Source organism: Lactuca saligna, chromosome 4, assembly GCF_052625555.1.
Source record: "Lactuca saligna cultivar CGN05327 chromosome 4, ASM5262555v1, whole genome shotgun sequence".
In the NCBI taxonomy this organism is placed as follows: Eukaryota; Viridiplantae; Streptophyta; class Magnoliopsida; order Asterales; family Asteraceae; genus Lactuca; species Lactuca saligna.
This window is the reverse complement of record NC_136420.1, coordinates 334,322,393-334,336,321: the sequence shown is the minus strand read 5'-3', so window position 1 is coordinate 334,336,321 and position 13,929 is coordinate 334,322,393. Positions and strand designations below refer to the sequence as shown.

Here is a 13,929-nt window from a genome sequence, read left to right as displayed (position 1 = left end):
GAAGACGAATATATGGTAGGGGAAATTAGGTATGATAGTGAGAGTGAGAGAGAGAGAGAGAGAGAGAGGTGAGCCTCTATTATTTTTTTAATTGTTAATATATATATATATATATATTAAATTTAAGAAAAATGAAAAATAAATACCCCAAGGGTATTATAGTCATTTCAATTTTCGGATGGATTATTTTTACATACAAACCACTCCAAAAGGACCATGAATCCAAAAAACCTAGGGTTTGGACTAAAACACCAAAAATTTGCATACCACAGGGACCATTTTTGCAATTTTGTCTAAAAATACACACAAATACAAGTTAAATATCAATCTCAAATACATTAAAACAAATAACCATAAGTTTTACATCAATCAACGTACACCAAAAAATAAAATAGAGTATAATATTGTAGTACATGGTTCTGGTATGTATTTTATCCTAGTACTTTGCATTTTGGCCTTGGACTCGGCGAGTTGAGGTCCAACTCGTCGAGTCGGAGCGTATTGGATGCAGAAGTTTAATGACCTACTCGACGAGCCCACGTCCGGACTCGGCGAGTAGGCGTTGTCCAGACAAAACCCTAGATGAGGGTTTGCACCCTATTTAAACTACTTATTCATCCTCCCTTTCGTCCACAATGCTTCCAGAACTCCCTATAAGCAAACCCTAGCCATTTTTTGAGAAGAGTTAAAGAATTTTTGGTGGATCTTGCTAGTTATGGCCATAAGGAGGAAGGAAAGGCTTGAGGAAACAAGTGAAGACCAGGGGAAACCGAGTTTGTGCATCTTCCACAGTCCATTGGAGGTATAAAGTTGTAACCTTTCTCTTTCATTTGATAGATCCCTTGTTGGGGAGATTCAGGGCTTTTATAAGCCATTTTTGGTAACCAACCATGATTGCAAGCATGGTTGGCAGTTGAGGCTTCAGAATCAAGTCATTAAGGGAGTCACAAAGCAGTTTGGGGCTGCTTTTGCACCCATGTAAGGTCCGATGCATCATAAGAGCTTATTTTATGTCCTTTTGAGCTCAAAGTCACATGCATGCACGTAAAGTTTGTAACTTTACATGCTAGAACGATTGAAGGGGCTTAAATCTATCTTTTGGTCAAGAGTTGTACGGTGGAAATCGAGAAATGAGACTTGGACATGCTTGACTCGACAAGTCGTTCTTGAGACTTGGCGAGTCCGAGGCAAAACTCCCCTTTGCTGTTAGGGTTTGAAGGAACCCCGTTGGGCACTAGAAGGGTTTTTAGAGGGTCTAAGGGAGTGACCCAACGTATTGGACTTAGCCTTAAACCTAGAGTTCGTGGGACTCAACGAGTGGAAGAACAGACTCGGCGAGTCCAAGGCAATCTCCTTATAGTTGAAGATGAACTCGAAAAGTTGTTCATACAACTCGACGATTCAAGGACAAGACTTGTTTAATAGATGAAGGTAAACTCGACGAGTTGTTCATACAACTCGGCGAGTCGGATGAGGGTTCATTCGATGTTCATATAGAAGGGGAACTCTTCGAGTCGTCGCTAAACTCGACGAGTAAAGTCGTGGATAAGGACGGGTATTGAGTTAGGGACTCGATGAATTGGCGGCCCAACTCGGCAAGTCGGGTCAACTGGAAGTTGACTTTGACTTGGACTTGGTTAGGGGTAAAATAGTCATTTTACCCTATGAGTAGATATCAGGTTCTAACTAATTGTTTTGTGGGATTATAGCCGGAGGGTTACCGAAGCAGCAGTCAGACAGTTGCCGAGCAGTTTTTCAGCAGTCAGCCTTACGAGGTGATTTACCTCCTAGTAGCGGTGGGTCTAAGGCCACAATGTCGGCCCACCAGTAGGAGTCGTATGTTAGGTGATTGTCTTTGTAATATTCACCTAGGATTATCATTATCTGATATGTTTATATGCTAGCATGATATGTGTTTATGTGGTAGTAGTAGGGGGTGAAATAGTCCCCGATATTCTGGTGAAATAGACCGACGGGTACGTCAAGCACCCCAGAATGGTTTGACCTGGATAAGTCACGCGCCCCAGAATTGTCTGACAGTATATTGTATGGTATGTGGCACTGTGGGGGAAATCACTAAGCTTCGTGCTTACAGTTTTCAGTTTTGTTTCAGGTACCTCTTTAACGAAGGGGAAGGAGCCGGCATGGTAGCTGCACATCATACACACACCTCAAATTCCGCACTATGAGATTCCTTGGGATTGTACTCTGACATTATCACTATTTTATGATTTGGATTTCCAGACATTATACACAGTTTTATGAGATGTAATGATTCGACCATGTTTTCCTACGAATGTTTTAATTAAAGTAATTTATAAAAATGAAATTTTTGGTCGTGAAAATTGGGTTGTTACAAATACATAGACAAAATTGCAAAATGCTCCTTGTGGTATACATTTTTTGGGGGTTTTAGTCCAAACCACGACTTTTTTAGATTAGTGGTCTTTTTGACCTAGTTTTGTTGCGTTTTTAGTCCCTCAGTAAACTGAAAAGACTATTATGCCCTTCAGATATATTTTTTAATGCTTTTTCTATTTAATTTAAATGAAAAATAAAATAATTAACTAATTTGGGGCCCACATCTCTCTCTCTCTCTCTCTCTCTTCTAAAAACCCAAACCACCGCCTCTCTCAAAGTCGTATAAAATCCATAAAACTTCATCATCTTCAACCTTGGGTCCAGCTGGTTTAGACATAGCTCAATCATTCTTCAAGCTCATTCAAGGCGTTTGACCGCGTCACATACTTCAAAAGCTTCTCGCCATCACCCACAAACCGATTCGGAACAAATTCTTCCACACGGTCAAACACTTTGGGATCCTTTGTTGCAAATGGCTGGTATCCGAGCAACATACTCCCTTTTTTCACTTTGAAAATGACATCATGTGATTCGATTGTAACGCCACAGGTGGTTCGATTCGAAGTGACTCATTGACTATAGATTTCATCAAGGGCATCTGCTCCATTTCCGCCATCATCACCTTCCCTCCGTTGTGGGTGTTGATCGCACCTATTATCTCCTCCGCCAATTGGGTATGTAAATTAGTTTCGGCACGGCCGAGCCATTTCAGTATATTGGGAAACAAAATATTGATCACCCCAAAAGTATTGAAACAAACTGTGAATAAGATGTTATGAACCGCCTCATCTTTTGAAATCCCTAAAGCTTATGATAATTCAATGAGAAAGGGGTGAGCCGATAAAGGGGAAGAAATCGAGAGAGGCTGTTGTTGGGAACTGCTCCGGGGTTGAAAAAGGGGAAGACATCGAGTGAGATACGAGGGGAGGAAGGAGTATGGGTCGTGGATGTTTGGGGCTCCTGTACTCGACAAAATAAACACAATGGTGGTGGGTTTTTACTATGGTAGCAGGGAGTGGCGGAGGGAGCTGCTCCGGTGGGATATTTCAGGGAAGATTGGAGATGAGGTGTTGGGGTCGAGTTCAGGTGGGATAAATCCCATCGGAGCTTCTTTGGTGGGGACCTCCCATGTCGCCGCAACCTTGATGGTGGTGAAATGGGTGGTGGGTTTGGATGGTTTGACGTTGTTGAAGGAGATGGGTTGCGGTTGTCTCCATAGAGAGGTTTGATTGGGGATTACGAGTACAAAGAGGGAAGCTTGGGTAGCCATGTCATTAGTGTTGGTGTAAGATTGGAATAAAGAAGATGAAGAAATGGGGAAATATTTTTCATACAGTAGAATACAGAGAGAGAGAGAGAGAGAGAGAGAGAGAGCTTTTTATTTTTTTTAATTATTAAAATAAATAAAATAGTATTAGATTTAAAAAGAAATGAAAGAAAAATGAAAAATAAATACCTCAAGGATATTACAATCATTTCACTATTCAGATGGACCAAAAACGCAATGAAACTAGGTTAAAATGACCACCAATCCAAAAAAAATCATAGTTTGGACTAAAACCCCAAAAAAATTTACACCACATGAACCATTTTTGCAATTTTATCTAATACTAATACATAAACAAAATATAATTTTAGATGAATACAAACATATTAAAAAACTTTATAATATTTATAATGTATTTCTATTCAAAGAAATCTAAATAGATATAAAACAAATTAAAATTTATTTTAAAAAATAATTCATTTTCATATGTATTTATTTAATTTAACCGATTCAACCAAATTTTTATAAAAATCAACCGGTTCATTGCGATTCATAAATAAACATAAAACCGATACTAATTGAACCACTCCCTCATTCATTTCCCGGTCCAACCGACCAGTTCAAACCGGTTTTTAAAACATTGGAAAATACATAGCTACCTCAAAGACAAGTTGGCATGCCAACAATCCATTCTATCTAGTTACGATGGGTTAGGTGAATAAATATTAGGTTTAAACGGAGTTTATGCCCCTATAAAAAAAACAAGAAGGACCTTCTAGACTAAAAGACTTAAGATCATAAGGCCTCATTTACATCATCCCTAAAAATTATACATAAAACAATATTTATTTGGATTTTCCGTGCGGGTTTTTTTGGATATAACAAAAACCAAAGCTAACCTAAAATCTCGTTTTTAATTATACCAAAATCTTTCCAAAAGGACTCGGTTTTTCTACACAGCCCTATACAAGACCAAAGAAAATTAAAATACCAGATTAATAATTTTGATATTGAGGACATAAACTACAGCATTTAATACAATATACATGGATGCTATGTGTGTATGCTATATAGAGGAATGGCAACTAATAACTTCAAAGCCTTAAGCCCCCCATTCCTCCTTGTATTCATTCACAAACAAATATATAACATATATATATATATATATATATATATATATATATATATATATATATATATATATATATATATATATATATATATATATATATGCTTTAATACTTGCAAAATTTACACACCAACAATTAGCCATCACAACATAATATTAGGAGAAGATATATATTATATATATTTAAGGCATGTGCTATCTCGTATATCATTCTTGGATGCTATCTTTTTCTGTTAAACTGCTAATACTTCTTTCCAACTGCAAAAGCCAAAAGGAGCCTGATTGAGATTATGATTGATGACTAGGGCAATCTGAACCTATGTATGTAAAAATGGGTCGATTTGGATTAAATATTTTATTAAAAACAAATGCAACTGATGGGATGCTGAACAAAATAGCTAAAAAGAAAACAGGTCAAAAGGATAGGCTAGTTTAAAAGTAGACTTGAGTGTATTCTGATGTATACAATCTCCTAAAAGGTGATCGTTATTTTAAGTGTAATTACAGAAATGGTCCCTGTGATTTTGAGAAAATAGTAGATTCAGACCAATTTTCATTTTTTCTTGCACAGACAGTCCCCAAGGTTTTATTTCCTTGCAGCCTTCTCGCTAAATCTAACAACTCAGCTGTTGGCTTTTTAGTTATGACCATTTTGTCCTTGGACCAAACGAGTAAAAACAATATACCACAATGACCAAAATAGCTTTTTAAATATGACCATGTCATGGGACTCTTTATTTAATAATAATAATAATAATAATAATATAAAGGGTTAATTTTGTAAATGGATAACAAAGTAATTGTTTTTTTACAGAACAACATTGTGTTAAAAAAGTACTATCCAAAGGTGTGTTGTACACAAGAATAAGACCCAGCAGGGGTAGATTAGTCATTTTACACAGATTTCCCGGCCAAGTTCTAACGGTGTTGGTTGGAAGGACCAAAACTATAACAAAATGAAACTATGAGGACTGTCCATGCAAGAAAAAACAAAATAGGAGTGTACCTGCTATTTTCACTAAACCACAGGGACCATTTCTGTAATTTACTCTTATTATAACAATAGTTTCTGTAATCATATTTAGTATATAAAAAGATGAAGATTAAGAAAAACCTTTGCATTTCTTGTTTTCAGTATTCGTAATTGCTCGACCAGACTGCCAATGCTGAAAAAGTGAAAATCATGAAATATTTTATTTTTATATTAAATATATGCAATTTTTATTATACATGAAAACACAATTGTATTATATTGTTTTATATATACCTTTGTTGTAACTCAATAACCTGAGCCTGCAGTTCTCTTTCCCTTGGAGAATTTACATGCAGCTACATATAAAGGAAAACAGACGTCTATTTAATTTTCTAGTTTTTTTAATCATCTTTAATGTATTAATTAGAAGAAAAAAAAAAAAAAAGGAATCCATTACTTGTGAAAATCCATTGGTTCCTGACCCCTCATAAGCATTGCCTGCATAAGGTAATTCACACAAAACATAAAAATCACAATTTAATCATGAAAAAAGTCAAAAAAAAAAAAAAAATGATGAAGTACCATGAAATTGGTCTGCAAACTTGATTAATTTAAGTAGTTCTTCCTGGACAACATAAACAAAAGTATGAAATGAGAGAGCAAATTTTTGTAGCCAATCAGAGAGGGAATTTAAAGTTAGAGTAAATTACAAGAACGGTCCCTATGATTTGGGGTAATTTGTACGTTTTGTCCCTAACTTATTTTTTTAACTCGGAAGGTCCCTACAATTTCTTTTTGTTGCATGCTTGGTCCCTGTCTTACCTAAAAAGACTATTTTGCCCTGGATTTTTTAATTTATTTAAATAAGGTGGCGTAGGTAAGGTGAGATGGAAGTGAGATTGGGGGTGTGTTTATTTAAATAAATTAAAAAATCAAGGAAAAAATAGTCTTTTTAGGTAAGACAGAGACCAAGCGCGCAACAAAAACAAATTGTAGGGACTTTCCGAGTTAAAAAAATAAGTTATGGATCAAACGTACAAATTACGCCAAACCATAGGGACCATTCTTGTAATTTACTCTTAAAGTTATATAAGAATTAAGATTTAAGAGTATGAGACACGTACTCTTTGCATAGCATTATGCTGAAGAATGGTTTGCAAATATGGAAGAACAGAAGCAGCTGATGTAATTGATATTGGAGAAGTGGTACAACTATTACCACTAGAAACAGGACTCTGAAAACAAGATGAAAAGATATAAGCATTAACCATTTATAGCAACATACATACCATGTGTAAAAGATAAGACTTTATGTAGAAAGTAGAAGAATGGAAATAATAATTTTATAAAATGTGTACCTTTAGATTATGATCTGCAGATAAGACTTTAAATCGTCCCTTACGCTGGACCACAGCTCCTTCTGAAACATCCTCACCTACATTACACAATAATAACAATAATAATAATACCAAGGTTAAAAAAGACATTTACCACAAAAAGTTGACTTTAACAGGTTGGTCAAAGATGCCTTACCAGATGTAGAATTATTATTATTATTATTCCCTTTATGTTTTTGTCGACACTGCAGTGGACCACTATGATTACGTTGTACTTGGAATCTCGATTGCAGATGATCCCTTCATATTCATAATGACCAATCAAAGTCAACTCAAATTCATTAAATAAATAAAGAAAGAAAGAAAGAAAAACAAAAAAAGAATCCATAATTACCTGTCAAAATCAGCAACCAACTTTTTACGAGAAAAATGATTATTATTATTATTAGTAGTAGTATTATTATCTGGAAGCAGTGAACCACTCAAATATCTTCTTGGCCCATCAATAGTAGGTCGAGGTAAGGATTTTATTTGTCCAAAATTATCAGTATCATTGCTTTCAGCTTTCTGTTCTTCAGCTTTTATTAATGGCTTCATGTCACTTTGTTGTTCATTATCTGTTGAGTTTTCATCACCCGCATCATCTTCACAGACATCAAAACATCCCCTGTATAATTTACAATCAATACATGTAAAAAAAAAAAACTCTAAATCATGCTATTAATTCGATTTATATCATCCATTGTTCCATTTATTGTTTACTCTAAACGATAAACAACTTTAAAAAACATGATCTTACTTGAGTGCTTGAAGAGGCTTTATAGGAAATGCTGCAAGTGAAGTCTCCAAATCAGGAATTTCATCGATTGCATCCTGTAACGATAAAGTTTGATGTTACTAAAAACTTATTTGGACAATTTGCAAGAAATAGCAGCATACATTTACATTCATTATTTACTCTTTTTACCTATATTGTTAATGTACTTTCTTTTTTACCAATAAAAAAAGTACCTTGCTATTTCCTGAAATTTACGCTACATGTTTTACTATGAACTATAATACCTCATGGTGAGATCCAGTATCTGAATGATCAGATATCTCAGGGGAAGGTCTCTCTGTTGGCAACCCAACATCATTGAGCCCGTTTTCTTGCTTTGAATTTTCATTCAGATGTTCTGTATTTGATATTTCATCATAATCCTGGATCTGTCATTAAAAAAAGAAAGTTGAAAATATGCAACACCAGATATTTTTTTTTTCTCATTAACTCCAATGACATGAGCAAAGAAAACATACAAGGGCAGCTTGATTCTTCAAGTCCTCAAGATTGAAATTCCAAGCGCTAATTCCACGAATATACTCTTGCTGCATATGAAAAAGATTTTAGCATTTCACAGACAGAATAATTTATTATGAAAATATTATATAATTTGATGGAAATTCCACCTGTGATAAATGCTCCCTTTCCCCAAATAATTCCTTGTTCTGCATGAGAAGTTCTGCTTCTTTTGCCTGAAACAACAAAAAGAAGTTCAAAAATGGCCAAAATTGTGGGGTTCATTTAACAAGGTAACCACCTTTTTACCCTTATAACAAATGACCCCCTATTTCCAGTTTTTGTGTATTGCGAAATTGCTTTATGAATGTTCCCATCACAAAAAACCTTTAATAATTTTAAAAATACATCTTATTTTGCGAAATGACGATGTGATTTCGCAAAATTGTGTCATTTTGAAGGAATAAAAAAAGCACAAATTTTTTTTAAGGTTTTTGTGGTGGGAACCTTTGTTCACAAAATCCATATTGTGAAATTGATGATCGTTTTGTTTTGAAGTTTCAAAAAGATGGTGAATTTGTTAAATGGATCATACCATTATCTTCATTTTTTGTAACTGTTCCTAATATATATATATATATATATATATATATATATATATATATATAATCATATCATCGTAGAGAGGTCTATTAGCATAATACCTTTAGCATCCTGAAACGATCTCCTAATGGGAAAAGACCATTAAGAATAGTATTTTCCAAATAGTCAATTGTTCGTGCATTCTTAAAGAAAGGGTGCTTCAAAAGCTTCTCTGAAGAGGGGCGTTTTTTTGGGTCTTTCACTAAGCAAGCAGCAACCATTTCTTTAAAAGACTGCAAAGCTGCTGCAAGTTAGCACAACATTCTAGAACATTTGAGATCTTGTAAAAGATGAAACAAACCTTTGAGAATTTTTTATCCCTTTCATAGTCAAGACCTGGTGGTGCGTTTTGCAGAGTCATAAGCAAAACCTGCAAAAAATGAGACATAAGCGTATAAGGGTACAAGGGTAATTTTAACAAACGCATTAAAAAATCATTTTAACAAAAGAATCACCTTCATTGGTGGATACTTGGAGAATGGTGCATGCCCATGAGCGAGTTCAAGTGCTGTGATTCCAAATGACCAGATGTCTGCTCTGTTGATGCACAACACAATTCTTTAGTTCAGACATGACATAAAAATAGAAATATATAGAAAAGTAAGTTACAAGAACATTCCTAAAGTGTTTTCTCTAGCAAATATAAAACAAAATAGTAAAAAAATGTGAAATATAGTCGTTTTACATGGAACATGGACTATGATACTTCAAAGTAATGACCAAAACGTCACAAAAACCTCAAATAAGGACAAAAATCACAAGAGAAAACTTTTTGGGACCAATTTACAGAAAACAGCGACACTCAGGGACCATTTTTGTCATTTTCTCTATATAGAATAATCATGAACAAATAAATCATCACTTACTTGAAGTCATATCCATGCAATTGCTGCATAACTTCAGGTGCCATCCTAGGAAAACATTTCAAAGACATGGTCAAATAATTTATAAAATCGATGATGCTTCCAATACATTTATTATAAACAACCAGTGAAATATATCAATATAATGAGTCAAAAAGAGAGCATACCAACAAGGAGTTCCCACAAAGGTATTTCTTGAACGTTGCCTATCACCAGTATCAAACATACAAGCAGATACTCCAAAATCAGCTAACTTCACAGACCCGTTAAAATCAACTAATATGTTTCCTGCCTAAAAAACACCAAGCTCATAAATGATAGAAATCAAAGAATAAATGAATCATTAGATAAGAAATAAGGGTGTGTAGTACTATTACCTTCACATCTCTATGGATGTGGCCTTGATTATGAAGATAAACCAGAGCTTTAAGAACCTCTCGCAGCAATGTAGCTATAACAGGCTCTTCAAAACCTTCTTGATAAGAGGATTTTATTATGTGAAGACAAGATCCAGCAGCCATATATGGTGTAACAACCCAAAGGCTTTGGCCAGTTGTGAAAGAGCAATATGCACGTAGTAAATTTGGATGCTCAATCAAGCTCATGGTTTGTACTTCCCGACGAATACCATCCTAATTAGATCGAATAATACATTAAAATATTAATATATTAAATTTAACAACAAATGCAGTGACTACCACTAATTCTAAGCTTCTTATCCATAACCCAAGTTATCATGGCAACCTATTTTAGTAATCAAGGGGTGGTATGAAGGTTTCATTTCATTGTATGTAATCTTTTGCTTTATGCTTTATAGCCCTTGTATTTGTTTTACGTTTTATTGCATGATCTCTTGTTGTTGTGTTGTTCTGTTGGGGTTGTTCTTTATTCATGATCTCTTGGTGCATCTTTAATTCTTAGTTCTTGAGTTTCTGGTTTTGAATTTTGTTGATTGTTGTCCTATATGGTGGTTTTGGAATTTTTAAAGCAGAGAACATAAGGTTTTATGCTTTTTTATGTTATCGATCGTCCTATTGATGTTCTTGTTTTTCACTTTTTTGCCTTTCTCAATAGCCATGCTTTATTATTTTCTGCTTTTTGCCAAAAAAACGAAGTAATATGAAACATTGGCTTATTACTCCATGTGTGAACATGTTCCATATGTAAGGTTTTAATGGGTGTTCTCTACTAGCAATTTGGTACATAACTAAATGAAACATGAGCTTATCCCCACATCGATGTGTATTAATCAAATTCTAGGTCCAAAAAAAAATTGGACTAATAACCAAAGATAATATTACTTTTTGTCTTAAAAGATAATCATGACTTTATCATAACCCTCATCCAGAAAGTATATACATGTATAGATACATATATGTGTTTGTGCATGTAATACATAAAACATGACCAAATGGTGAAATGAAAGACACAAGAAGAGAAACTAACATACCAGGTCATTATTACACTTCTCCAAATCAAGAACCTTGATTGCAACCGTCTCATTTAGTGGAACACAGAGAGCTCTGTACACAGATGCACTGACTCCTTCACCAATTTCTTCATATAGCTTGTAATCCTTTGCATCGAGAGGGAACTTCTTTTTTGGATCTTCCATGTCTTCTAGATTATTATAAAAGTAAAGCCATATTTAACATAAGCTCTAAAGACATAGAGGTGTGAGTCAACTTAAAGTTAAATTCCTTCCAACATGGCAACATGGCTGTTCTATCAGTATATAACTTCACAAATCCAGTTACTTCATCAGAACAACCTTCAAAGTGCTTCAGGCACCAAATAATATACAGCCACTTACAAATGACGACTTTCGTGTGTATGTTAACTCACTGGTAATGATGACTTTTGTTAACTGCAAATCTGCCAGAAATGAAGGAAAGATGCAAAGATGGTGATTAGTGACTTATGAATTGTTAATATTCTACCAACAGAAACATGTTAATAAGTATATATCATTGCTGTAGCATGTTATGTGAGGCAAAACATGAAACTAAATTAGAACATGCAGTCAGCAGCTTAAATTAATTAATATAACACGAAAAGGATTAAAAGCAACAACTTGCAACTAAGCTAAGCATCTATGGAAGAAAAAGATGCCCATGGACCATAATACATAAAAAGTGTGCTTTGAAAGTCTATTAAGAATCCTACTTGACACAAGCCATTAGTAAGTTCCAAAGCATATTCTGCTTGATAATTACTCATGAATCATGGCATACAGCACAATTTTTAACGGAATCATAACTCATTGATAAACTCTTTCTGGATTTCCCCTCTATATTTTCGCTTACTTCTAAGAGCAATCTGAAGCTACTTTTCTTGTGATTCAAACAAAACGCTAGCACGTTCTAATCGGTTGACTAAGTCAATGTTCGTCTTCCAAGTAGACACGATTCCCCAATTAACAATAACAACATCAAATACTAATCAGAAATGTGATCCTCATAGGTTCAATCGTCATAAATTCGTTCCAGTAACAACCAATTCAAGCTGAAAGAATCACAGCAACGTCAATTTCACTAAAAAAAACACAACCGCTCATATAACCAAGCAGAAAAAATCTAAACAATTCACTCAAAATGAAGAACATAATCAATAATTTATAGAAACTTATGAAAAAATAAAAGTACAAACCAAGGGTTTCCGTACGCGACAACAGGAGACGAGAACTAGAATTCGAGTATAGAAGTGCTTGCAGGAGAGGAAAGAAGGAAAAAAAACCAAAGCGAAGGATGTCGTGAGATGATTTGATAAGCCTTGTACCTTAGGAGTTTGAACTAATCATCAATCCGCCATAGATGATGTGTAAAAGAGAATCACACAGAACAGCTATGGTCTACAGCTTGTGGGGGATCGAATCTTCACCGTTAATTATTCGAAAAATGAGGACAGATAAATATCAATACGCTGCAGCTGATCCCAATCTCTCTTTCTTCAAATGCTTGTTGGATTTGGATCCCAAAAGTCTAGGATGTTATTCGCGCTGGCTACCAGATTTTTTCCATTAAATTTTTAATACAATGAATGATAATATATAGGTGTATTTCAGCGTATATATATAAAAATAATCACATTTAATTATAGTTTAATAGGTTAAAGAAAATAGTATTCGGATGTTTTGTTTATTATTTCAAGTTATAACCAGATAAGTATGAATAAGGCAATTTGATTTTGAACACTAAAAAGACTAAGGAAAATATCTCTGGATTAGATAAAAAAAAAAAAAAAAAAAAAAAGAGTTATTCAGGTAATTTTAATTTATTAATCTGTAATTAATTTTATCATAATCGAGGCTATTTTAGTTTATTAAAAAGTTATCAGTTTATCGAATAAATAAAACATATTTATAAAATATTTTTAAAAAATGAGCAGTACAACATCAAATGTGATTATTTCTCAAGTTATAATAATTAAATAGTTCATATTCGTCTCTTAAAATATAAAATAATTAGGGAAAATATCATCTAAAAAATCTAATGCTTTTGTAAAATAATATATAAGGACGCCACATAACCTTGAAAATGTTTCAAATAGATCAGTTGATTATGAAAATTTTAAAAAGAAAATTTTAAAAGATTATTCAACTTTCAAATATAAAGTTTTTAATTGAATATTACTACAAAAATTAATGGTATTTTTGTAAAGTTTAAGAACTTATTTAAAAATTATGATAACATCTACATCACAAAATATATGAACAAATTTATTACTTATATTTAAACAATTGAGAATAAGTTAGCCAAAAATACAAGTTAATCAGGTTATTAACAAATTCGATATATATGTATAAGTTATAACCATACATATGTTAAGAAATTTGATGAATTGGAGCCCACTGGTTTGGCATAGTTTGGGTTCGGTCGGGTCGTTCACATATTGAACTTTGATGTGGGTGGAGCCACTTGTTTGGCTATTAGAGCATCATAATTATTTTCCATTAAATACTCCTATTATTTAAATAAATAAATAAATAAATAAATAAATAAAAGATTAATAAAGTTTATTTTAATGTTTAGTATTTAAAGTTTAACAGTTGATATATATATATATATATATATATATATAT

At 33.6% G+C, this 13,929-nt stretch overlaps 1 protein-coding gene across 5 annotated transcripts; it reads right to left on the bottom strand.

Moving 5' to 3' along the window:
- Nucleotides 1-4,610: 4,610 nt before the first annotated feature.
- Nucleotides 4,611-12,890, bottom strand: LOC145044167 (uncharacterized). Of its 5 annotated transcripts, none has more exons than XM_078993007.1 (22): nt 12,627-12,889; nt 11,299-11,723; nt 10,226-10,480; nt 10,016-10,140; nt 9,852-9,896; nt 9,441-9,522; nt 9,287-9,355; nt 9,048-9,218; nt 8,514-8,579; nt 8,364-8,432; nt 8,130-8,273; nt 7,867-7,940; nt 7,462-7,734; nt 7,264-7,367; nt 7,089-7,165; nt 6,855-6,965; nt 6,313-6,355; nt 6,188-6,228; nt 6,025-6,086; nt 5,872-5,923; nt 4,861-5,015; nt 4,611-4,788 (listed from the first exon to the last, which is right to left on the bottom strand). In XM_078993007.1, exons 2-21 carry the CDS (start codon nt 11,461-11,463, stop codon nt 4,965-4,967), a joined length of 2,079 nt encoding a protein of 692 aa, XP_078849133.1. In that variant the 5' UTR covers nt 11,464-11,723; nt 12,627-12,889; the 3' UTR covers nt 4,611-4,788; nt 4,861-4,964. The 5 variants fall into 5 exon arrangements, with proteins under 5 accessions (XP_078849133.1, XP_078849129.1, XP_078849131.1 ...); XM_078993003.1 differs by lacking the exon at nt 4,611-4,788 and adding an exon at nt 12,155-12,353 and having other exon boundaries at nt 4,862-5,074; nt 12,498-12,890; XM_078993005.1 differs by lacking the exon at nt 4,611-4,788 and having other exon boundaries at nt 4,862-5,074; nt 11,299-11,468; nt 11,662-11,723; nt 12,498-12,890.
- Nucleotides 12,891-13,929: the final 1,039 nt, after the last annotated feature.

Excerpts from the sequence above, each read along its gene's own strand:
- LOC145044167 (XM_078993003.1), bottom strand. The coding sequence starts at position 11,463 with ATGGAAGATCCAAAAAAGAAGTTCCCTCTCGATGCAAAGGATTACAAG. Across the intron at positions 7,368-7,461 it reads TTGGTTGCTGATTTTGACAG|GGATCATCTGCAATCGAGAT; the intron begins GTAATTATGGAT and ends ATGAATATGAAG. Across the intron at positions 6,229-6,312 it reads GTTTGCAGACCAATTTCATG|GCAATGCTTATGAGGGGTCA; the intron begins GTACTTCATCAT and ends TACCTTATGCAG.